This window comes from Coregonus clupeaformis, chromosome 2, assembly GCF_020615455.1.
Source record: "Coregonus clupeaformis isolate EN_2021a chromosome 2, ASM2061545v1, whole genome shotgun sequence".
Taxonomy (NCBI): Eukaryota; Metazoa; Chordata; class Actinopteri; order Salmoniformes; family Salmonidae; genus Coregonus; species Coregonus clupeaformis.
Window position 1 is genome coordinate 34,923,688 of NC_059193.1, and position 25,090 is coordinate 34,948,777.

The 25,090-nt window shown below is 44.0% G+C and overlaps 1 protein-coding gene across 1 annotated transcript in view; it reads right to left on the bottom strand.

Annotated features, from left to right (window-relative positions):
* Positions 1–5,461: 5,461 nt before the first annotated feature.
* The window catches only part of LOC121537289 (annexin A5-like), a 28,246-nt gene continuing 8,617 nt past the window's right edge, over positions 5,462–25,090 (bottom strand). The window contains exons 5-13 of the mRNA XM_041844961.1: positions 24,974–25,087; positions 19,078–19,168; positions 9,462–9,541; positions 9,075–9,125; positions 8,146–8,239; positions 7,823–7,918; positions 7,530–7,588; positions 7,268–7,390; positions 5,462–6,137 (exon numbers count right to left, since the gene is read on the bottom strand). Of these exons, the coding sequence (XP_041700895.1) occupies positions 6,078–6,137; positions 7,268–7,390; positions 7,530–7,588; positions 7,823–7,918; positions 8,146–8,239; positions 9,075–9,125; positions 9,462–9,541; positions 19,078–19,168; positions 24,974–25,087 (768 nt within the window). The 3' untranslated portion in view covers positions 5,462–6,077. The remainder of the gene's footprint in view (positions 6,138–7,267; positions 7,391–7,529; positions 7,589–7,822; positions 7,919–8,145; positions 8,240–9,074; positions 9,126–9,461; positions 9,542–19,077; positions 19,169–24,973; positions 25,088–25,090) is intronic.

Here is a 25,090-nt window from a genome sequence, read left to right on the forward strand (position 1 = left end):
GAGACATCTCAAGGATGATCAATGGAAACAGGATGCACCTGAGCTCAATTTCAAGTCTCATAGCAAATGGTCTGAATACTTATGTAAATAAGGTATTTCTGTTTTCACTTTGCATTATGGGGTATTGTGTGTATATTCATGAGGAAAATGTTTTATTTAATCCATTTTAGAATAAGGCTGTAACGTAACAACATGTGGAAAAAGAGAAGGGGTCTGAATACTTTCCGAATGCACTGTACCACACCCCCTCTGGCCTTATTGCTTAATCATACAGGCCAGTCAAGGACACAACTCTGGTATTCGTTGTTTTACAGTTATCTATAATCTGGTATTTACCTAGAAATCAAATAAACACCATTGCCTAATTACTCATTAAAATAAACACCATTACCTACCATTTATCACCAGATCGATACCAATTTTGTTTAATAGCAGAAGGTGGGTGCCACATGATTTCAAACACAAGGCAAATGTTGAAAGGAATGGAAAAATAAAATATACCCAAGTCTATATTTCACTTAAAAGAAAATTCTTATATGATTCGTCCATCTTGATAGTCAATTAAATGTTAGTATTTCCTTTGAAACCACCTTTAGGTTAGTGTTTAACCAAAACAAATAAAGTTGTTTTACGATGAGACATAGATTCCAGGATCATATATATATTTATTCATCATGACTTAGCTGAAATCAGATAAGAAAAGTAAGATGCCGCAGGAATGTAGTTGAATATCACCCATGCTCCCAAGTGCCTTTGAACATTGTCTGGTCTTGTAAAGATTGTTTGACATGTCAATGCTTTATAGAAAGACGGAGGAGGATGTTCAAGTGAAATTGATTTTATACGCAGGATTGCATTGTGCTGTGATGCTTTCACTAACAAGTGACTAGGAGGCATGACACAACACAGGAAGCACATTCCCTTAGTAGTTTAACCACAGCTGGCACACCTAATATAAGGCAGATCCTTGAGGGTACACCCTCACTATGAATACAGATAGAATTGAATAGATCTTTATCCATTTGACATTTGCACGGAAATCCTTCCCGAAAGTACCGAACCCAACACCCCCACATACACAAACACATGACAGGCTGGGAGCAGCACAGGGTCAGCTGCAGAGCAGTGCCCCTGGAACAGTTTGGGGGTTAAGTGCCTTGCTCAAGGGCACAATTGCAGTAGGTAGCACCTAGGATATATTCCAACAACCCTCCAGATAAAGAGGTTATAAACACATGAAAATGCATGCACTCACTTCTGTAAGTCTCTATGGATAAGAGCATTTGCTAAATGACTAAAATGTAAACACCATTACTTATCATGTATCAATCAATCAAACCAGTAGTCGACTCCTAATAAGTCTTCATTGGATAAGCACAAACTCTGTGGAATTACAGTGCTGTTCACCTCCTAATTCAAACACCTTTTTGGCTCTATTTACTTTACTTTGTTATTTAAATTATATTTCATGACAGTCCCAAACAATTCCATTCATCAGGAGTCAACGTTAACTTTTTGTCATTCTTGCACAGCACCATAACGCATCTAGAAAGTCAATAGCGGCCAGTGAACAACAACGTTTTCTTCAAATAGGAACAGAACGTCATGAGACATGGTGGGACCGCAATGTCATACCTCCCATGCAGTGTCCCTATACCACCTGTTTCACAGTACACAAGTTAACTAGACATTAACTTCATTCATGGCTTAACCTAATCATTCATTAACATCCCTTTCACCTCTCCTCAGATCTATAGATATATACATTCATCCTTCCTCATGCCTTTGATCTACAGTAAGAACCTCACATGCCTGCTCTAACCACCAGAGCCATAGGCTATATATAAATACATACAGTATATCTCTATATATGGCTGCCCCACCAAAACTCTTGTCACAGTTAATGTTTACAATGTTTGCTGCCTCTGTCAGGCAGCACTTTGATTATGTGCATTGTACATGTGCTGTAGATGTTAGTCGTCAAAACAATGTCTTGACAGGCTGTTCTAAAGCACGGATTAGAGATAAATCTCTACAGGTGGGTCCACGTCCCTGGCTGTATGTTATATCACAGTGTGTTCTGTTTGGAGGAAAGGCCAACGCTTGCTACTGTTTTCATGGGAAGATAAGATACCAACATTCCTCTCATAACTGATACAATGAAAAGGCGAAATGATTTGCTTGTCAATATATGCTGCCATTGCACAACAAATCATTTCACAGCCACTTAATTATTTGATTAAATGGACTGAGAAGTGTTTGAGTAGGACTACTCTTTCTCTTTAAGATAAATTGATTATACCCCAATAGCATCTGGCATATCTTCACAGAGTATTATACTGTATATACAGTTTATATTTCTATATCGTTTATTTCATATAGAACTACCACAGAAACATTGAACCACTACCATATGATCTTTTACCAGCGTGAGAGAAAGAAACACTTTCTTTCCCTCCCTTTCCCGATACCCACACCTTGGAATTTGGGAACACCGCCCACACGCCTGCCAAATCTCACGTGATGTCCACCAGCTCAGGACATGTCCACTTCCTGCTGTGCCTGTTGGTGGGTGGAGCCTGTTGTATTGTTCCTGTGTGGACCGAGGTGGCCTGATTCCCCCTGGCCCCTGATTGGCTGAAAAACGAGGCCTTGATCATCCCCAGACGTAAAGAAAACACACTCTAAGCAGGAGATTTGGAGCATGGTGAGTGTGTGTGTGTGTACCAGCCAGGGGGTTGGTTGGTTCATAAAGAGGTTTAGGGCTGGGGCCAGGAAGTTATTACAGCCTGCAAACAATTCATTGTTTGTGTGTGAGGTGTAAAGTGAGACTGCACACTTCCTCAATGTGTTTATATGAAGGTAGGGTAGTATAATGCAATGTGGGTTAGAGAAGCTATCTGTTGCAGGGCATGTGGCGATGTCTTGAATGATAAATGTTTGAATCAGTTGAACAAGTAAACAAATAATGAAACGTGTAAAGTCATCATCGCAAACCTAAAATGATTATTTCAATAATGGCGACAGGCCTATCAAAAATGTTCATAATACAATTCAATTTGCAACTCTACAAAATGCTAGCTCAGGGGTGGTCTAGAATTGTTCTAATCCGATGTATTAGTGCAGGTCTGGAACAAAAGCATGACCACAATGCGGCTGCCCAGGACCAGGATAGACCACCCCGGTGCTAGCCTATGAATTCCTCAGTGGTCATAATCCACCATGGTCATAGTCCAGACAGTATACTTCTCAAATCAGGCCAACCTTTCTCCATTTGGACACCTGACCTGTCATCCAATTCCCCTACACAGAGGCACTGCTAGGACCACTGACCCTAATCACTCCTCTACGTAATAACAGTGTCAGAAAAGGGGACAACTGTCACCCGATCTCGATTGGCCAGTCAGTTACAAATCAGTTGCAGAAGCTACAGAAGCTACAACAAGAATGACTCAAAGCTACCAGTGAGATGGGAGCCTTGCAGCAAAAGCCTGCCAAAGCGTGAAAATATTTTCACAGCTCGAACCAGTGAATGATTTAGTGCGCTGGTGTCATGATATGAAAGTGTCTGGCAGCCCCTGGTTATGTAATGGTTATTATAGGGTTGTTTCTCCAGGCTAGACCTGAGGCTATTACTGTCTCATTACAAACATTCTCTACTCCTAATTTCTTTTGCCATTTGAAGTGCACTAAAAACTAAAGTCATTAGTTTTTTTATTCACCACCATGAATTAACCCCCGGTTTAATGACAACCAAACCTTCAGAACATGAGAGTATTTTTGCTACTCATTCTAGGTTTTGTGGTGTGTCTATCTATTTTGTTAGTATGTGAGAACAACGTGCACATGCTTCGAATAATATAGTTTTTAGCCTATACAGGACCAAACTACAGTAGGCTACATGTTACAACCTAACTACTATGGTAGAAATACGGAGATCCAGTAGGCTTTGTGCGTTTCTGCCATCTAGTGGCAGAATATCAATATCACCAAAGACTCAACAGCCATTTTCACGACTTGTGCACCAAGGACTCGACAGCCAATTAGATATGACATGATGAGTTACTATGTCATGGAGATATACAGTACTCATTCTAGGGCTCTATTCAATCTGGAAAGCTGAAGCGTTACAGATTCCAGGATAGAAATGTAAAGGTAATTTCTGATTGAGCCAACATATTTAAATTTACCGTGGATGCAGTCTCCGCTAAAGCAGGAACATTGCCTTTAAATTTCTATCACGCTCTAACGCTGAACTTCCATGATACGGATTGAATAGAGCCCTGAAACCTTGCTCACATTGGCAGTTTGAAGTGACTCAAATCCAATTTCTTTGCATATTTGATTAGAATCTGTTCTTTTTCCTGCAATCTGAACAGCCAAAAAGGACATGGAATCAGATATTTCAAGCCACATTTCAAACCACCTTTGTAGGTGGTTGGAAATCAGATAGAAATCAGATTCCTGGCCATGTGACTTGAGTCTAAACAGTCTAATCTGATTTATTTGCCCTCAAGTGGTTTTTAGACTGTTATTGGCATATTTTGTTGCTTGCTAACTACTCTGTTGACAGTTTTGACAAGAACATGTGGTAGCTAACTAGCTTGTTAATTGTTCACAAACAAATTAGTGAATGTGCTAGAAAGCTAAACAGCTACCTAGCTAGCTAGTTGACTGCTGTGGCTAGCCAAAAATGACTAGTTTTGAAAGTTGGATCATCTTATCCTTTGAGGCTTTAAACATGTTCTTACACTATGATTCTGAACATTCAAAGCAACTGGGAAATGTCCATGGCAGGCATTTTTGTCGCCTTAGCTTGCTACATAACTTCTGAGTGATAGGAAGCAGCGCACCACCACCAATCAGCCTACTCCACAGTGCACACACCCGTCGTTATTATGACAACTAGGGTAGGCATGTCAGTAAATGACTTCTGTCTGAACACACAGAAATCCGATTTGGTCACTGGTAACTTGCTGTTTGGACAGTCAGTATTCCAAAATGGATTTGAAAAACAAAACTGATTGAAGCATTAAGGCCTGCAGTGTGAACAAGGCTTTAGAGGCGATTGATATCTTGTATATCTGCCCAAGTGTTCATGCATAGCTAATTGCATATCATTACTTATTGACACTCCTGTTGTAATTCACCACTTCATACGTCATTCATGAGTGAAACATCATAGTAGACATTATCCTTTTAATAATTGAACAGCAACGATCTACAGATGTAGGATATTTATTTGAGTCAGTTTGCTACAGCAGGAAAATAATCCTGCAGCAACAGAACATTTGAATTAATATGTGGATTATAATTTATGTAAATTTTTTGTAGGGTTTGATACATTTTTCGTTAGGATAAATCAAGTCTGACATTTTAAAATGGAAATTACTAACTTTAGAAGCCTTTTGAAACCTTGAATACACTAGAATTTTGTATTTCCTGCTGTGCAGGGAAATTCTCAGCAACAAAAGAGTGATCAAATTAAGATCCTACATCTGTATATCTAACTCCCATAGACACATAAAGGCATTCATCAAGATAGAGTAGGATAGCATGTTGATTTAAGTAACAATAAAGAAGAGAACCTCAAAGTAATTTGATATAGCAATATTATTCTTATTATTCCATGAAATTGGACATGTTTAACAAAACAAAGCATAGTTTAGTTCACATGACCATTAGGCTGTGTTTACACATGCATCACAATTCTGATCTTTTGCCCAATTATTCACAAAACATCTGATCTGATTGGGCAAAAGACCAATTAGTGTAAAAAGATTAGAATTGGGCTGCCTGTGTAAACGCAGCCTTAGAGTCAAAGAATGGGCTGATTATTTGAACAGTATAGGAAAAAACAGGGCATGCACTGTTGAGTTCAATATGTGTTGAATGTGGGCAATCAAGATACATAGCCAATACAATGAAGTGGTAACTCAAGCCAATCGTCGAACAGAAGCCAATAAAATCTAGTGTTAATTAATTATAATTGACAGACAGAGTATCAAGTGCAGCCCATTGCCACCCCATAACACATCATCATACAGCGCCATCGTTGCACATAATCAAAAAGCGCCTCAGTCATTTCCTCCACAAAGGTAGAGCAGGGCCTTTCCGTAGTCCCCAGCGGTGTCCTCCTGTGAATGAGTAAACAAATAAACACAAATTGGCATTTAAGATACATTCAGCACTACCATACAGACAAGCAGCCTATGGGTTTACATAGACTCAGTTTGTACATTTACATTTTAGTCTTTTTTTTTTTGTTTTTTTCATACTGGCCCCCCGTGGGAATCGAACCCACAACCCTGGCGTTGCAAACACCATGCTCTACCAACTGAGCTACATCCCTGCCGGCCATTCCCTCCCCTACCCTGCACGACGCTGGGCCAATTGTGCGCCGCCCCATGGGTCTCCCGGTCGCGGCCGGCTACGACCGAGCCTGGATTCGAACCAGGATCTCTAGTGGCACAGCTGTGTAAACAACATCCATTGGATGTTGTGTCAAATGTGTTGTACATCAGTTGTATAAATGAGGGGACTGTCATACTGCACATTGTCAACCTGACGCAACTCAGAGCAGGAAGGCTGCTCATTATTACCAAGGCAGAGAGCATGTCATGCTGAGTCATGTGTTGAGAATACTGTAATACTTACAGAGTTGACAGTGTCATAAATAGATGATGTAGGCTGTAGATTGCGAGGTTGGAAATAAGGACACATGACAGGAGGTTGCGTGTATGTACTGGTCCTATCCATTTGGCGTTCCACCAGTCTAGTACGCCCTCTGTGATATCTGACATCTCCCATGTTAATGGGGCTGAAACCAGGTATTTTATTCTTCCTATACAGATACGGATGAGCTAAAAACCTAGGAGGATACTCAGGAGAGCAACAGTTTGTCACAGTAGCCAACTCGTTACATTATTTTGGGATCATGTGGCTGGGGCAGGTGGAATAATGGACCTGTTACTCAGGTGACATCACAGTGTATTGGCGTGTGACAAAAATGTATCTAATGACTTTAGTGGCACTGGAGAGGTGGTAGCTGGGTATAGAGGTGGATTATTAGGGTTAGTCGTCTGGGATGAAGGTGAGACTAGTGCACTGTACCTGGTTAGAGGAGAGACTAGTCCACTGTACCTGAATGGTTAGCTCGGTGTACCAGAATGGTTAGAGGAGAGATTAGCCCATTGTACCAGAATAGATAAAAGGGAGACTAGCCTATTGTACCAGAATGGATAGAGGAGAGACTTGCCCTCTGTACCTGGATGGTGTTGTAGAGCGAGGCCCCATACATCTTCTTAAAGCAGGCTCTGATGTCCAGCATGTCTGTCTCACTTCTGGACACCATGATTCTCATCAGAGTCTGGTCATCAGTGCCAGCACACTAACAAATAAACAATAGACATCACAATTACAAATGCCTAAACCTAACCTACTGAATCCTTTTTGGAGAGATGCGATGGCAATTCAAACGTTCTCGCAAATCCTCCACGGAATGATCGATGACAACACAAAGAGCATACCCTCATAGACCCATTGAGAGACTCTGCAAAGTAGGCTGGGACACTCTTAGCACACTTCACTATGGAAAAGAAAGATGGCATTCCCAAATGATTAATTCATGTTTCAATATACAGCATGTATGCAATATGTACAGTATATAAGTGACTGATAGGGTTTTTAGGTTTGATTTATCAAAATGCAATAGAGAAATCCCATTCTTTAAGCGTGTTATATTTTAGTTTTGTATATTTATAATATATATATATATTTTTTACCTTACTGTGTCTTGCTTAACATCATTGTAAAGTCTTACCAACAGCCAGCATTAAGTTCTCCAGGTTTCCAGTAGTCTCGCCCTCAATGCTGCCCTCAATATCATTGCCAGACAGCTTCTTGTAGGCGTCAAACACTTACAATGAAAAACAACAAAATACAAATAAGAATGTGATGTTATTTGATGTTACAATAAAAGTGCAGAACGCAATTCTGTTTTTATGATTGAACAAAATGGCCATAATCACTCAATTATACAGTGGAAATAAAAAACCTAGAATCCCAGAGCTGACAAAAGAGCAAGCACTAAAAGCTAAAGCCTGCCCTTGGGAGGAATTTTAACACACACACACACACACACACCTAGGCGAAGGTGTTCATGGCTCCTGTTGCCCAGGATGTTGATGAATTTCTCCTCATCTGTGCCAACCTTCCCCTCGCCAGCAGCAAACAGTTCCTGAAACACACACACACACACACACACACACAAACACACAAATATACGTACTCCATTGATAACAGTTTATCACACTGAGCAATGTTATTATGTGGTATGTGTTTGCCTCAGATCCTGGCATTGGTGTTCAGAATATCTTATGTTATCAACTGTTTATAACAACCACTATTAGTTGCAGTGGAACACAGTAACACAGAGTTACAATGTTTGATCAATGATCCAATAAGAAATGTAAATGTTTTAGAGCCAGTCACTGAATTTCACTGAATATGATAAGGCATGGTCAATGGAGTGGATGAAAAAAGGCAAAATGAACCTTCAGGGGACCTATATTATACATGCATGTGTAATTATTAAATGTACTGTAGCCTACAATATTTATCCAAGTATGAAAACTCAAAACCTACAACAACAAAGAAATAGCTTTGAAGACATGGAATTTTCCTTTCCAGTTAGCAAATGTCCTAAATAAATGTTTCATGTCGATCATTTATCAGAGAGGACTCTGATACTGCCTTGAAGCTTGCTTTGTCCTTCAGGCCTATGCTAATGGTTTGAAGCCATATCCTAAGCATTTTAACATTTGAGCACTTAAGACTAAATGTAATTATGTCTTGGCTATAGCATATCACTTAGCGATCATCCATTTTACATTTTTGTCATTTAGCAGACGCTCTTATCCAGAGCGACTTACAGTTAGTGAGTGCATACATCTTCATACTGGCCCCCCGTGGGAAACGAACCCACGACCCTGGCGTTGCAAGCGCCATGCTCTACCAACTGAGCTACAGGGGACTGTTAAAAGGGAGACTAGCCACCCATAGGGTTACGTTACCTTTGCGTCTTTCTCAATCCTGTCTTCCTCCACCCCTTCAGCTCTGCTCCCCTACACAAAGAAAACAGAGGAGCAAAGGGGAAGAAAAAAGAACAGAGGAAAGGGAGACGGTATGTGCGTCATGGGAGAAGAGAGATGTCTACCCTTTCGTGACCTCAATTTGCTGAGTGTCTCCCAACCTGGAAACCTGGTCGGTTAGGTTACCAAGACCAATAAACCACCTGAGGACAATGATATACAGTATGCGCCACTCCCTCCTCCTTCCTCACTCTATGCCCACCTTTCCTTAACCACTCATGACTTTATAATGACATCACCAAAGCACTCTCATTATCAGAAGGAAATATCTCTCTCATCCCTTTCTGTCATCCTTCTCCCTTCGTTTACCTGCAGAAGGATCACTAGAAGCTTTTGGAAGGGGCCTGAAGTGTCACCGGTGATATCTTTCTCCAGCTTGCCACCGCACTCTGAGAAAGATGAGAAGAGAGAGAAGGGAAGATCAGAAGATTGCTTACACTTATCTCTGACAATAGTCGCTAATGGCAGAAATCGACCCAGATTGGACGTGCTCTGTTTAGCCGAAGGTCTCCGCCAGGGGGATTGGATTAGCAGGGTAACAGATGGATCAGGCTTCTCCAGTGTCCATCTCAGATGGCCAGTGTGGCTCTCGTCCTTGGCCTATTGTACCAGTAGCCTGGTTCCAGAACTGTTTGAGCTGTGACAATGGTGTGATAATGACCATAGGAGTTAGCAAGGCAGCACCCTTACAAAAAAGAAAAAAACACGTGGTTTTCGGACAGGTCATGTGGTTTTCGGACACGTGTGTTCACATGTTTTTTCACGTGTTTTCTGTAAAAAATAAAAAATAAATATTATTATTGAAAGAGTCCCTCGTGAATTTGTGTTTCACACGTTTATTTTTCACATCTTCCAGCTACATTTGGTCTCCCATCCAAGTACCGACCAGGACCGACCCTGCTAAGCTTCAGAGGCAAACCAGCAGTGGGATGCAGGGTGTGATGTTGCTGGAATGTACGTGCCAAAACTTGCAACTGGAAAAAAGGCAGTGAAAGCAAAGGCCAGGGTAACATTACCAAAGATAGGGAAAATTGCAGGAAAGAGGGAGGAGGCGTTTTATTGAATTGCATTATCATAAATTATATTTTACTGAAAACTTTTTTTGTGTGTACATTTACAATTCATTTAAAGAGTTTCATTCCAAAATGGTATATATCCATTTTCAGAAATGTTGGTATATTAGCTTTTATGTTTAAAGAAAGTAAGAAATGTGTGTTTTTTCACTATCTAATCATGGCATGGGGTTGTTCAATGACAGACAAGTATTTGTTTAAAATCTATCACTTGATGGTTTCATTTCAGAGACAAATAGTCATATTTTTTTGGGCAAAATGCTATATATCAGCCTCACTCAGAGAAATAAGTAGTACTGCTAGGTTTTACACAGTAATAATATATATCAGCCTCACTCAGAGAATAAGTAGTACTGCTAGGTTTTACACAGTAATAATATATATCAGCCTCACTCAGAGAATAAGTAGTACTGCTAGGTTTTACACAGTCAAATGTAACAAATAACTACATTTTAATAAAGAACTGTACAAGTGATTCATTTGTGACATCAATATTTACAAAATATTTTTACAAAAATCTTCAATACAGTAATATGAGATGTATATGTAAAACATGTACATACATTTTATTTTTGTAATTTAGCAGATGCTCTTCTCCAGAGCGACTTACAGTAAGTGTATTCATCTTAACCCCCTAGAGTCATGTCCAAGCTCCGCTGAAAATTAATTAGCATAATAAAAAATCCCCATCAAAATCCTTCTGTTTAAGCTCGAGATCAGTGGCAACCCCTCATTCAGGGCAGGTGGGGCTCTGTTTTGAGCCCCACCTGTTGTCTGTTTTGCATGTTATTTTGGCATTAATACGTGTCACATTTCAGTTTGCAAACAATGTAAAACAAAAATGTATTGAGTTAATAAAGCCGCATACAAACATGGTCTCTTTTTTGCTTTCTTGAAAAGCAGATGTTTCAGCCTAGCTCACTGCTTCTTGTGGTGGAGGGGCAGCCAGCGGAAAATACAGAGCATAGGGGTTGGTAATCTTCTCTAGTTGCGCCGTGATTGGCTCAGTGTTCTGTAACTCATGGAGACACTACGTCACCACAAAATCTACAGGGAGAGCTTGAAAGTTCAAGCCCCCTTGGGTGCTGCCATAGATTTACATTAGAAGTGCCCATCCAAGAAAAGTGTGCCCATCCAAGAAAACAATTTTTTATGAACATCGTAAAGGGTGAGCCAGATGCAGAGTTCAGCCAACTCTGTCTTACATGGTAGCACCTTTAGTTCCAAGACAATAATGGATTTTTGGAATTGTAAAGTTGTGGAACATACCATATATCCAGGGGCGCAATTTTGGTTTTGAAGTGGGGGGGACATAACTCATCCTCACATTATTGGGGGCAGCTAAAGCTAATTTTCTGCATTTCTACACAATCTAATATGACCCATGGCCCTTCTAGCCATCTATATTTAGAACAACAAAAAGTAAGCAAAAATGTCCACAGACATCAAGCTAGGTAAGAGATCCTTATTAAATATATTTAAGTGATTGATAAGACTGAACTATATTTTTGTTCAGTGTAATTCATATCATAGGCCTAATAGTACTGTAGAGCTCTTTTTACTTGCACACAATATAGCTGGGTCACCCCGTCCTGCCCCTAGGGGCCTACGGCCCTGCAGCGCCCCAACCCAACATACCCCACTGTCACGGTTTCGGCCGAGGCTGCTCCTCCTCCTGGTTCGGGCAGGCTTCGGCGGTCGTCGTCCCCGGAGTACTAGCTGCCACCGATCTATGTTTCATGTTCGTTTGGTTTTGTCTGGATGTTGTACACCTGTGTCTTGTTAGTCCTCGTTAGTGTCCTATTTAGTTCTCGTTGTGTGTGCTTGTCGTTGTGTGTGATTGCGCTTCTGTTTCGTGTTTGGAGCTACATTTTCCCTCCAGTGTTTTGGAGAGGTTATTTTGCACATGTTTGTGCGCCGTTTGTTTTGTCGCCTGTGTGCGCCGTGTATTCGCCTTCGGGCTTATTGTGCTTCTGTCTTTGATATATATTGCACTAAAGCCTTTGGACTGAGCCTCTGCGTCCTGCGCATGATTCCTACACCACACCCACCTTCAGCACGCCTTGACAGAATCACACACCACAATGGAATCAGCAGGATCGGCAGTGACATCTGTGTCGCTCGAGGAGCATCTCCGTGGGCAAGAGGGCCAGATAAGACAACTGGAGACCGCTCTACAGGAGGTAATCAACACCTTGCACCGATGGGAGGCCAGCAGGGTACCCACACCTCCACCTACCCTGCCCACGGCATCGGTCGGTCCACCAGTCCCAGGTTCGGAACCCAGGGGGATTCGGCTCTCGCTCCCGAGGGCGTATGACGGAACAGCTGCTGGGTGTCAGGGGTTCCTCCTGCAGGTGGAGCTCTACCTGGCCACTGTACACCCGGTGCCCTCGGGATACGAGAGCGTTTCCGCCCTCATCTCCTGTCTCACGGGCAAGGCGTTGGAGTGGGCTAACGCCGAGTGGAGGAAGATGGACGCCAACACCATCACCTACGCCGAGTTCTCCCGCCGCTTCAAGGCCGTGTTCGACCATCCACCTGAGGGCAAAGCGGCGGGGGAGCGTCTAGTCCATTTGAGACAGGGGAAGAGGAGCGCTCAGGTGTTCGCTCTAGAGTACCGGACTCTAGCGGCGGATGCAGGGTGGAGTGAACGGGCTCTAATCGACCATTTTCGATGTAGCCTACGAGAGGACGTTCAATGTGAGTTGGCCTGCAGGGATACCCATCTTACCTTCGACCAGTTGGTTCGATATGTCCATCCGTCTGGACACCCTGCTGGCCACCCGTGGACGTCCCGAGGGGAGTCCGTCCATTCCGCCCTCCGGCACCTCCGAGCCGAGCCCTATGGAGCTCGGGGGTGCCGGCGCTAGAGAACGGAGGAGGAGGAGCCCGAGGGGGCCTGTCTCCTGCACCAAGTGCGGTCGTGGAGGGCACACTGCGGCCAGGTGCTGGGGAGGGTTCTCCGGGGGAGAAGACAACAGGCCACACACTGGTGGGGCCTCCCAGGTGAGTAGACGTCCCACTTACCCAGAGCTTTCTGTTGCGCACTTTTGTATACCTGTTTGTTTTCCACAGGTTGCACCTCATTCCCAGCATAAGGCGCTAGTAGATTCAGGCGCAGCTGGGAATTTTGTTGATCGAAAGTTTTGTTTTGAGTTAGGGATCCCTCTCCTACCTGTTGACAAACCTTTTCCCGTTCATGCCTTAGATAGCCGCCCGTTGGGGTCGGGGTTGATCAGGGGAGATCACAGCGCCACTTCGGATGTGTGCGCAGGGGGGTCATGAGGAGACTATACAGCTGTATCTGATCGACTCTCCTGCGTACCCAGTGGTGCTGGGGATTCCCTGGTTAAGCACCCATAACCCTGCTATTTCGTGGCAACAGAGGGCTCTCGATGGGTGGTCTGCTCAGTGCGAGGGGCGATGTCTGGGTGTTTCCGTGGGGGCGACTTCGGTGGAAAGTCCAAACCAAGTGCCCGCACTGCACATTTCGCCTGAATATGGGGATTTAGCTCTCGTGTTTAGCAAAACTAGGGCGACGCAGTTGCCTCCTCATAGACAGGGGGATTGTGCGATTGATCTCCAGGCAGGAGCAGCGCTCCCACGGAGCCATGTGTATCCTTTGTCTCAAGAGGAGAGAAAAGCTATGGAGACTTACATAGCCGAATCTTTGAGACAGGGATACATTCGGCCCTCCACTTCTCCCGCCTCCTCGAGCTTCTTTTTTGTGAAAAAGAAAGATGGAGGGTTGCGCCCGTGCATTGATTACCGTGGTCTCAATCAGATTACTGTGAAATACAGTTATCCACTCCCTCTGATTGCGACCATGACGGAGTCATTGCATGGAGCGCGGTTTTTCACAAAACTGGATCTCAGGAGCGCGTATAACTTGGTGCGCATTAGGGAGGGTGACGAATGGAAGACAGCGTTTAGTACCACGTCAGGTCATTTCGAATATCTCGTCATGCCATATGGGTTGATGAATGCTCCATCAGTCTTCCAATCCTTCGTAGATGACATTTTCAGGGATATGCAGGGACAAGGGGTGGTCGTGTACATTGATGACATTCTGGTGTACTCGTCTACCCGAGCCGAGCATATAACCCTGGTGCGTCGTGTATTGAGGAGGCTGTTGGAGCACGACCTATATGTCAAGGCAGAGAAATGTCTGTTTTTCCAGGAGTCGGTCTCCTTTTTGGGTTATCGGTTGTCCGCGTCAGGGGTGAGAATGGAGGTGGATCGTGTGTCCGCTGTGCGTAATTGGCAAACCCCAACTACTGTAAAAGAGGTGCAGCAGTTTTTGGGCTTTGCGAATTACTACCGGAGGTTTATCCGGGGTTTTGGACAGGTGGCAGCTCCCATCACGTCCCTTCTGAAGGGGGTCCGGTGCGCCTGCAGTGGTCAGCCGATGCGGACAGGGCCTTTAGGAGACTGAAGGACCTGTTTACGTCGGCTCGGTGCTGGCGCATCCGGATCCTGCATTACCCTTTCAGGTCGAGGTAGACGCGTCTGAGGCTGGTATAGGGGCCGTTCTCTCTCAACGGTCCGGCACGCCACCTAAACTCCGCCCCTGTGCTTTTTACTCAAAGAAGCTCAGCCCGGCGGAGCGTAACTATGACGTTGGGGACAGGGAGCTGTTAGCTGTAGTTCAAGCCCTTAAGGTGTGGAGGCATTGGCTTGAGGGGGCTCAACACCCTTTCCTCATTTTGACTGACCATCGGAACCTGGAGTACATCCGGGCAGCGAGGAGACTGAACCCTCGCCAGGCTCGATGGAGTATGTTTCTCACCAGGTTCGTATTTAAAATCACGTACATCCCTGGGTCCCAGAATGGTAAGGCGGATGCGCTGTCCCGGCGGTATGACACGGAGGAGAGGTCCGTTGAGCCCACTCCCATACTACCGGAGTCTTGCCTTGTGGCACCGGTGGTGTGGGAGGTCGATGCCGAAATCGAGCGAGCGTTTGCGTACCGACCCCAGCCCTCCACAGTGTCCTGAGGGTCGGAAGTACGTTCCGCTCGAGATTCGGAATCGACTCATTTACTGGGCTCACACGTCACCCTCCTCTGGACATCCGGGTATCGGCCGGACGGTGCATTGCCTTAGCACTAAATACTGGTGGCCCACTTTGGCTAGGGATGTGAGGGTTTATGTCTCTTCCTGCTCAGTGTGTGCCCAGTGTAAGGCGCCCCGACATCTGCCCAGGGGTAAGTTACAACCCCTGCCCGTTCCACAACGACCATGGTCCCACCTATCGGTGGATTTTGTGACAGACCTTCCCCTCTCTCAGGGGTAATACCACCATCCTGGTTGTTGTGGACCGGTTCTCTAAGGCCTGTCGTCTTCTCCCTATGTCGGGTCTTCCTACTGCCCTACAGACCGCTGAGGCCCTATTTACCCACGTCTTCCGGCATTACGGGGTACCCGAGGATATAGTGTCTGATCGAGGCCCCCAGTTTACCTCTCGTGTTTGGAGAGCGTTCATGGAGCGTTTGGGGGTCTCGGTTAGCCTTACCTCAGGGTACCACCCGGAGAGTAACGGGCAGGTAGAACGTGTCAACCAGGATGTGGGTAGGTTTCTGAGGTCGTATTGCCAGGACCGGCCGGAGGAGTGGGCACGGTACATTCCCTGGGCCGAGATGGCCCAGAACTCTCTCCGCCACTCCTCTACTAACCTAACCCCCTTCCAATGTGTGTTAGGTTACCAGCCGGTTCTGGCACCTTGGCAGCAGAGCCAGATCGAGGCCCCTGCGGTGGATGATTGGATGAGGCGCTCGGAAGAGACGTGGAACGCTGCCCACGTCCACCTGCAGCGGGCCGTCCTTCGTCACAAGGCGAGCGCCGATCTCCACCGCAGTGAGGGGCCGGTGTACGCACCCTGAGATCGAGTCTGGCTCTCTACCAGGAACCTACCCCTCCGCCTGCCCTGCCGGAAGCTGGGTCGGCGGTTTGTGGGGCCCTTTAAAGTCCTGAGAAGATTGAACGAGGTGTGTTATAGGTTACATCTACCTGTTGAGTATAAGAATATTAACCCCTCGTTCCATGTGTCTCTTCTCAGGCCGGTGGTAGCTGGTCCACTCCAGGACAATGAGATAGGGGAGACTCCTCCGCCCCCACTGGACATCGAGGGGGCTCCGGCGTACACCGTTCGGTCCATCTTGGACTCTAGACGCCAGATGGGGGGTCTCCAGTATCTCGTGGAGTGGGAGGGGTACGGCCCGGAGGAGCGGTGCTGGGTGCCGCGGAGGGACATCCTAGACCCATCTCTCCTGTCGGAGTTCCACCGGGACCATCCCGCGCGCCCTGCTCCGCGTCCTCCTGGTCGTCCCCGAGGCCGGGGTCGGCGCACGGCTGGAGCCGCGCGTCAAGGGGGGTACTGTCACGGTTTCGGCCGAGGCTGCTCCTCCTCCTGGTTCGGGCAGGCTTCGGCGGTCGTCGTCCCCCGGAGTACTAGCTGCCACCGATCTATGTTTCATGTTCGTTTGGTTTTGTTTGGATGTTGTACACCTGTGTCTTGTTAGTCCTCGTTAGTGTCCTATTTAGTTCTCGTTGTGTGTGCTTGTCGTTGTGTGTGATTGCGCTTCTGTTTCGTGTTTGGAGCTACATTTTCCCTCCAGTGTTTTGGAGAGGTTATTTTGCACATGTTTGTGCGCCGTTTGTTTTGTCGCCTGTGTGCGCCGTGTATTCGCCTTCGGGCTTATTGTGCTTCTGTCTTTGATATATATTGCACTAAAGCCTTTGGACTGAGCCTCTGCGTCCTGCGCATGATTCCTACACCACACCCACCTTCAGCACGCCTTGACACCCACTCAGCTTTAGGATCTTAGTGAAACATTCATTATTGGTTTCAGGTGTGTTAGGCCAAGGCCAGAGTGACAACCAACAGTACGGCAGACCCCCAGGGCCAGGACTGACCAGCCCAGCAGCTACGGATTGCATAAATAGGTATCTCCCCTGATGTGGGCATATTTTCAATAGACTGCTTTTGTCGTACAGTATTCCATATAAGGCATCCATACCTTATGAAAGTTGCACAGTATACCCTTAATCTTGTAATAAATCAAATCTAGTGATACATAACTTTACATTTCTTCCATCCATTGTGGGAGGATGACCAACCTTCCAATTAATGGCACTCCATTTCTTAGCCGCTATAAATCCTAGGTTACACAGTTTCTTCTGATAACAGTCGCCAGTATCAACATTTCCAAGGAAACAAAAACAGGAAGAAGGGAGAATCTGTAGACATGCTGAGATAAAAGAACATACTCTTTGCCAGAATTCAGCCAGTCTTCACAAGATCATTACACCTCCAGCAGCAGAATACATTTTCTGAGTGCATGATATTCAGTTTCACTGTCATATAGTACGTTCTATGGATGGTCTTAAACTACAGTAATTTATGTCTGAGATTATATGAACATGACTGGGCATTTAACATATCTGTATCCAATCATCATCATCAATAGTGTCGCCCAGGTCTTCCTCACATTTTTGTTTGAGATGTTTTGTGTCATCGGGAAAAGCCACTATCAACCCTTGATACAGTTTGGAAATCAACTTTAGAGGTTTGTCAGACTGCCTTAAAATAGTTTCAATCTTTGAAGCTTCTTGCTTGTCCAGTGTTTGCTGCACAGAGAGAATAAAGTGTTGTATCGGCAAAAGTTCACCTCTGCACTGTCACAGACTGGCTTCCCTGGCTGCCTGACCCTGATGAGACACCTGTCACTATCTGATCCTGCTCAGATGAGGCATGACAAAGAATTACCTTGGTGTACATTTACACATTATATTATCCATGGATAGAATCAATGGTTCAATAATTGAAATTACCATTATTCCCAGATCCCAGACTGTAGCCTACCCATCAACTCAAGATGGAACTTTGTATCAATTTACTGATTGTTATAATATACTGCAAAATTCACCTGAGCTCCGTAGACTTGTCTTCCCTAGCTGTCTGACTGTGCAGGGACACCTGTCACCATCTGATCCTGCTAAAACATGATGAGCATAGCGTTGTGTACTGACTCTGCACCATGACGGTGAAGCCTGTAGAGCTGTTTATACCATGTCAGTGTGAAAATTAGGGAATTAGCTTGGGAAACTGACAGATCAATAACGTTACATTGCTATACTGACTAATAAAAACTCACATTGCGCTGAAAAAAACATAAGAATATCGGTCTTCAATCGTTTGGCAGCTGGTTTCATCATTTGGTTCAGGTCTAGTGTGGTTGAGGCAAAAATAATAGCTAAAGTTAGTGATCTAGCTAGCTAGCTAACGTTATCTAGCTAGCTCCCCCACCCCCCTGTCCCCCCGTCCCCAGTGATCTAGCTAGTTCCCCCCCGCCCCCAGTGAAAGTTGCGCCCCTGCATATATCTATGGCATTGGTTTTGTAGTGCCCTATCCCTCCTACAAACATCCTACATGCCACATATCTATGATTTCGGCTTTGTTTAGCCTTGTCCATCATACAGTAATCCACTGATCCACCTGTTCCCCAATACAGTGTTTGATGTTGGGATCACAGAACTACCATTGGGTTACATTAGTGGTCAACAATGCATGGTAATGCTGTCTGTCCTAGACCAAGGCCACAGAGCTCTCCTTCCTCCTTCAATGCTGTTGGTTGAAAGCAAGGTATCAGACACTGCTTTCATAGCCCAGAGAGAGAAACTTCTAGAATAAGAATGGAACAGACAGACATTCAGATTCAAAGCAATGTTCCACAATATGTGGACGACCGGTGGCCATATTGCATTCTGGGAGACAATCTGTCTCCGCTTTAGCTTTAGCCAATTTGTCCAATTTATCAAAGTTTTGTCATGACACATTCAACCTCTCACCTTTCTTGTAGACTTTGACGATGTCTTTAATCTGGGCGCAGGTCCTGGATGCTAGGATCTCAATCAGCACGTCGTCATCAGTCCCCGCCCCCTGGGGAAGAACAGTCAGAGACCCTCAGAAAAGGCCACTCAATACTCAATAACTGGCTGGCCATTATGTAACAACCAGCTAGCAAGCACTTTTATTGAATTCAGTATATATGGACATGGTACAGTATGCATTATTACAAAAGAAAAGCCTGTATATGATATAAACTGCTCCACTTGCTTAATTTTCCTGCACTTCAGTGCCTTCAGAAAGTATTCAAACTCCTTGAATATTTCCAAATGTTGCTGTTACAGCCTGAATTTAAAAATGGATTAAATTTAGATTTTTTTTCACTGGCCTACACACAATACCTCATAATGTCGAAATGGAATTATGTTTTTCAATTTTTTTTACAAATTATTTAAAAATGAAAAGCTGAAATGCGTTGAGTCAATAAGTATGCAACGCCTTTGTTATGGCAAGCCTAAACAAGTTCAGGAGTAAAAATGTGCTTAACAAGTCACATAATAAGTTGCATGGACTCATTATGTGTGCAATAATAGTGTTTAACATTATTTTGTCATTACTACTTCATCTCTGTACTCCACACAATTATCTGTACGGTCCCTCAGTCGGGCAGTGAATTTCAAAGACAGATTCAACCACAAAGACCAGGGAGGTTTTCCAATGCCTCGCATAGAAGGGCACCTATTGGTAGATGGGTAAAAAAAATAAAAAGCAGCCATTGAATATCAGTTTCAGCATGGTGAAGTTATTAATTACACTTTGGATGTTGTATCAATACACCCAGTCACTACAAAGATACAGGCGTCCTTCCTAACTCAGTTGCCGGAGAGGAAGGAAACCACTCAGAGATTTCACCCTGAGGCCAACGGTTACTTTAAAACAGTTACAGAGTTGAATGGCTGTGATAGGCGAAAACTGAGGATGGATCAACAACATTGTAGTTACTCCACAATATTAACCGAATTAACAGAGTGAAAAGAAGGAAGCCTGTACAGAATAAAAATATTCAAAAAAATACATCCAAGGCACCAAAGCAATACTGAAAAAGATGTGGCAAAGCAATTAACTTTTTGTCCAATATAACACATTACTGAGTACCACTCTCCATATTTTCAAGCATAGTGGTGGCTGCATCATGTTATGGGTATGCTTGTAATCATTAAGGACTGGGACATTTTTCAGGATAAAAAATCAATGGAATGGAGCTAAGCACAGGCAAAATCCTACAGGAAAACCTGGTTCAGTCTGCTTTCCACCAGACTCTGGGAGATGAATTCACCTTTCAGCAAGACAATGACCTAAAACACAAGGCCAACACTGGAGTTGCTTACCAAGAAGACAGTGAATGTTCCTGAGTTGCCAAGTTACAGTTTAGACTTAAATCTACTTGAAAATCTATGGCAAGTCCTGAAAATGGTTATCTAGCAATGCTCAACAACCAATTTGACAGAGCTTGAAGAATTTTGAAAAACATAATAGGCATATGTTGCACAATCAAGGTATGGAAAGCTCCTAGAGACTTACCCAGAAAGACTCACAGCTGTAATCACTGCCAAAGGTGCTACTACAAAAGATTGAATCAGGGTGTGTAAATACTTACAGTGAGGGAAAAAAGTATTTGATCCCCTGCTGATTTTGTACGTTTGCCCACTGACAAAGAAATGATCAGTCTATAATTTTAATGGTAGGTTTATTTGAACAGTGAGAGACAGAATAACAACAAAAAAATCCAGAAAAACGCATGTCAAAAATGTTATAAATTGATTTGCATTTTAATGAGGGAAATAAGTATTTGACCCCCTCTCAATCAGAAAGATTTCTGGCTCCCAGGTGACTTTTATACAGGTAACGAGCTGAGATTAGAAGCACACTTAAAGGGAGTGTTCCTAATCTCTGCTTGTTACCTGTATAAAAGACACCTGTCCACAGAAGCAATCAATCAATCAGATTCCAAACTCTCCACCATGGCCAAGACCAAAGAGCTCTCCAAGGATGTCAGGGACAAGATTGTAGACCTACACAAGGCTGGAATGGGCTACAAGACCATCGCCAAGCAGCTTGGTGAGAAGGTGACAACAGTTGGTGCGATTATTCGCAAATGGAAGAAACACAAAATAACTGTCAATCTCCCTCGGACTGGGGCTCCATGCAAGATCTCACCTCGTGGAGTTGCAATGATCATGAGAACGGTGAGGAATCAGCCCAGAACTACACGGGAGGATCTTGTCAATGATCTCAAGGCAGCTGGGAACATAGTCACCAAGAAAACAATTGGTAACACACTACGCCGTGAAGGACTGAAATCCTGCAGCGCCCGCAAGGTCCCCTTGCTCAAGAAAGCACATATACAGGGCCGTCTGAAGTTTGCCAATGAACATCTGAATGATTCAGAGGAGAACTGGGTGAAAGTGTTGTGGTCAGATGAGACCAAAATTGAGCTCTTTGGCATCAACTCAACTCGCCGTGTTTGGAGGAGGAGGAATGCTGCCTATGACCCCAAGAACACCATCCCCACCGTCAAACATGGAGGTGGAAACATTATGCTTTGGGGGTGTTTTTCTGCTAAGGGGACAGGACAACTTCACCGCATCAAAGGGACGATGGACGGGGCCATGTACCGTCAAATCTTGGGTGAGAACCTCCTTCCCTCAGCCAGGGCATTGAAAATGGGTCGTGGATGGGTATTCCAGCATGACAATGACCCAAAACACACAGCCAAGCCAACAAAGGAGTGGCTCAAGAAGAAGCACCTTAAGGTCCTGGAGTGGCCTAGCCAGTCTCCAGACCTTAATCCCATTGAAAATCTGTGGAGGGAGCTGAAGGTTTGAGTTGCCAAACGTCAGCCTCGAAACCTTAATGACTTGGAGAAGATCTGCAAAGAGGAGTGGAACAAAATCCCTCCTGAGATGTGTGCAAATCAGGTGGCCAACTACAAGAAACGTCTGACCTCTGTGATTGCCAACAAGGGTTTTGCCACCAAGTACTAAGTCATGTTTTGCAGAGGGGTCAAATACTTATTTCCCTCATTAAAATGCAAATCAATTAATAACATTTTTTACATGCATTTTTCTGGATTTTCTTGTTGTTATTCTGTCTCTCACTGTTCAAATAAACCTACCATTAAAATTATAGACTGATCATGTCTTTGTCAGTGGGCAAACGTACAAAATCAGCAGGGGATCAAATACTTTTTTCCCTCACTGTATGTAAATGAGATACTTCTGTATATCATTTTCAATAAATATGTAACAAAAATCTAAAAACATGTTTCACTTTGTCATCATGTGGTATTGTGTGTAGATGGGTGAGATTTTTATTTATTTAATCAATTTTGAATTCAGGCTGTAACACAACAAAATATGGAATAAGTCAAGGGTTATGAATACTTTCTAAAGGCAAAGTATATACTGAACAATATATATATATATATATATATATATATATATATATATATAAATGTTGGTCCCATGTTTCATGAGCTGAGATAAAATAATCCAGAAGTTTTCCATATGCACAAAAAGCTTATTTCTCTCAAATTGTGTGCACAAATGTGTTTACATCCCTGTTAGTGAGCATTTCTTCTTTGCCAAGATAATCCATCCACCTGACAGGTGTGGCATATCAAGAAGCTGATTAAACAGCATGATCATTACACAGGTGCACCTTGTGCTTGGGACAATAAAAAGCCTTCTAAAATTTGCAGTTTTGTCACACAACACAATGCCACAGATGTATCAAGTTTTGAGGGAGCATGCAATTGGCATGCTGACTGCAGGAATGTCCACCAGAGCTGTTGCCAGAGAATCTAATGTTAATTTCTCTACCATCGTTTTAGAGAATTTGTCAGTACGTCCAACTGGCCTCACAACCACAGACCACGTGTAACCACACTAGTCCAGGACCTCCACATCCGGTTTCTTCACCTGCAGAATGGTCTGAGACTAGCCACCCGGACAGCTGATGAAACTGTGAGTTTGCGCAACCAAAGAATTTCTGCACAAACTGTCAGAAACTGTCTCAGGGAAGCTCATCTGCGTGCTCGTCATCCTCACCAGGGTCTTGACCTGACTGCAGTTCGGCGTCGTAACCGACTTCGTAACCGACCTTCGATGGCCACTGGAGAAGTGTGCTCTTCACGGAGGAATCCCGGTTTTAACTGTACCGGGCTGATGACAGTTGTGTGGGCAGTTTGCTGATGTTTTTTCAATGGCAATTTGAATGCACAGAGAGACTGTGACGAGATCCTGAGGCCCATTGTCGTGCCATTCATCCGCCACCAGCACCTCATGATAATGCACAGCCCCATGTTGCAAGGATCTGTACACAATTCCTGGAAGCTGAAAATGTCCCAATTCTTTCATGGCCTGCATTCTCACATACTCATGTTTGGGATGCTCTGGATCGACATGTACAACATCGTGTTCCATTTCCCGCCAATATCCAGCAACTTCGCACAGACATTGAAGAGGAGTTGGACAACATTCCACAGGCCAGAATCAACAGCCTGATCAACTCTATGCGAAGGAGATGTGTCGCACTGCATGAGGCAAATGGTGGTCTCATCAGATACTGACTGGTTTTCTGATCCACATGCCTACGTTTTTTTTCTCAGTTATCTGTGACCAACAGATGCATATCTTTATTCCCAGTCATCTGAAATCCATAGATTAGGGCCTAATTAATTTATTTCAATTGACTGAGTTCCTTATATGAACTGTAACTCAGTAAAATCTTTGAAATTGTTGCACGTTGCGTTCATATTTTTGTTCAGTGCTGTGTGTGTGTGTGTGTGTGAGTGTGTGTGTGTGTGTGTGTTTTTTAACAATCAATATTTTCTGACCCATATCACCTACACAGTCGCCATGCAAGATTCAAACATCTCTGACTGGCCATGCTCCAATCAACTGAGCCATCAAAGCCACCACTAACATGAGAAACAGTGAGCCAGCTCAGGAAAGTGTAAGGCAAGCAATAGGAGGGTAATATCATAATAGAATATGTGAACCAGAATTAACAAAGAAGGATGGTGACCTTACAAAACCATCCCTTATGTTGCTCTGAGCGAACCACAAACATACACGTACATGATCCATTTATAACTAATTTCTGTGCTTTTCCCCTACCTCTGCAACGTATTATTTTGGTAATTATATGGGTGCAATGTATGGATATAAATATTCATGTAATACCTACACCTGATATGTGCAAAGCTGATGCCACACAAACCAACTTAGACAGTGTGTTTGAAAGCCTCCCTTTAGTGTGTATTGATACCTTGTACTTCCTGATTTACTGAGGTGCATCACGGGAGAACATTCACTGTGCATCATCACTACCATGGTAAGTCTCGTGAGTCACTTACAATTGAGACAGTAAACTTAACCCCTGACCCTGCCAAAGCTTAGAAGTACCATAGTATTCAATGACAATTTGGACAAACCCAACAAGGCTACACGGAAGGTGAAAAACATGGCCACATATTGTGGGACACCTTCATTACTGTAGCCTATAATGGACTGGCTTTCTGCAAGGAAATAAGAAAAAACTTCAGGAGAGCTAGAAGGTTTAAGACCATTAACTGCTGGCACATGTTAACATTCACTTGAAATAATCATAGCCACATGACCAATATCCTGCACATACCTGATGGTAAAAATACCATACAATTTGTCATTATGCATAGAGAAAAGTAAGTCTGTTCTACACAAAATTACACCGCTGCACTTTACCTTGAACTGTACTTTACCTTCATTCTACATGTAGTCGCATGTCTGACTGCACAATACATGACTTATTCTTGGAGCCATAACCAAACATAGACTATACATTGTTGTACTTTACCTTGAGTGCTTTGTGGAGTTGGGAGGCGTCATAGGAAATGGGAGGCGTCAACAACGCCACAACGAGCGTCTCGAACAAGCCTCCCAGCTCCGACTTTAAAGCACTGACAAGATCCTA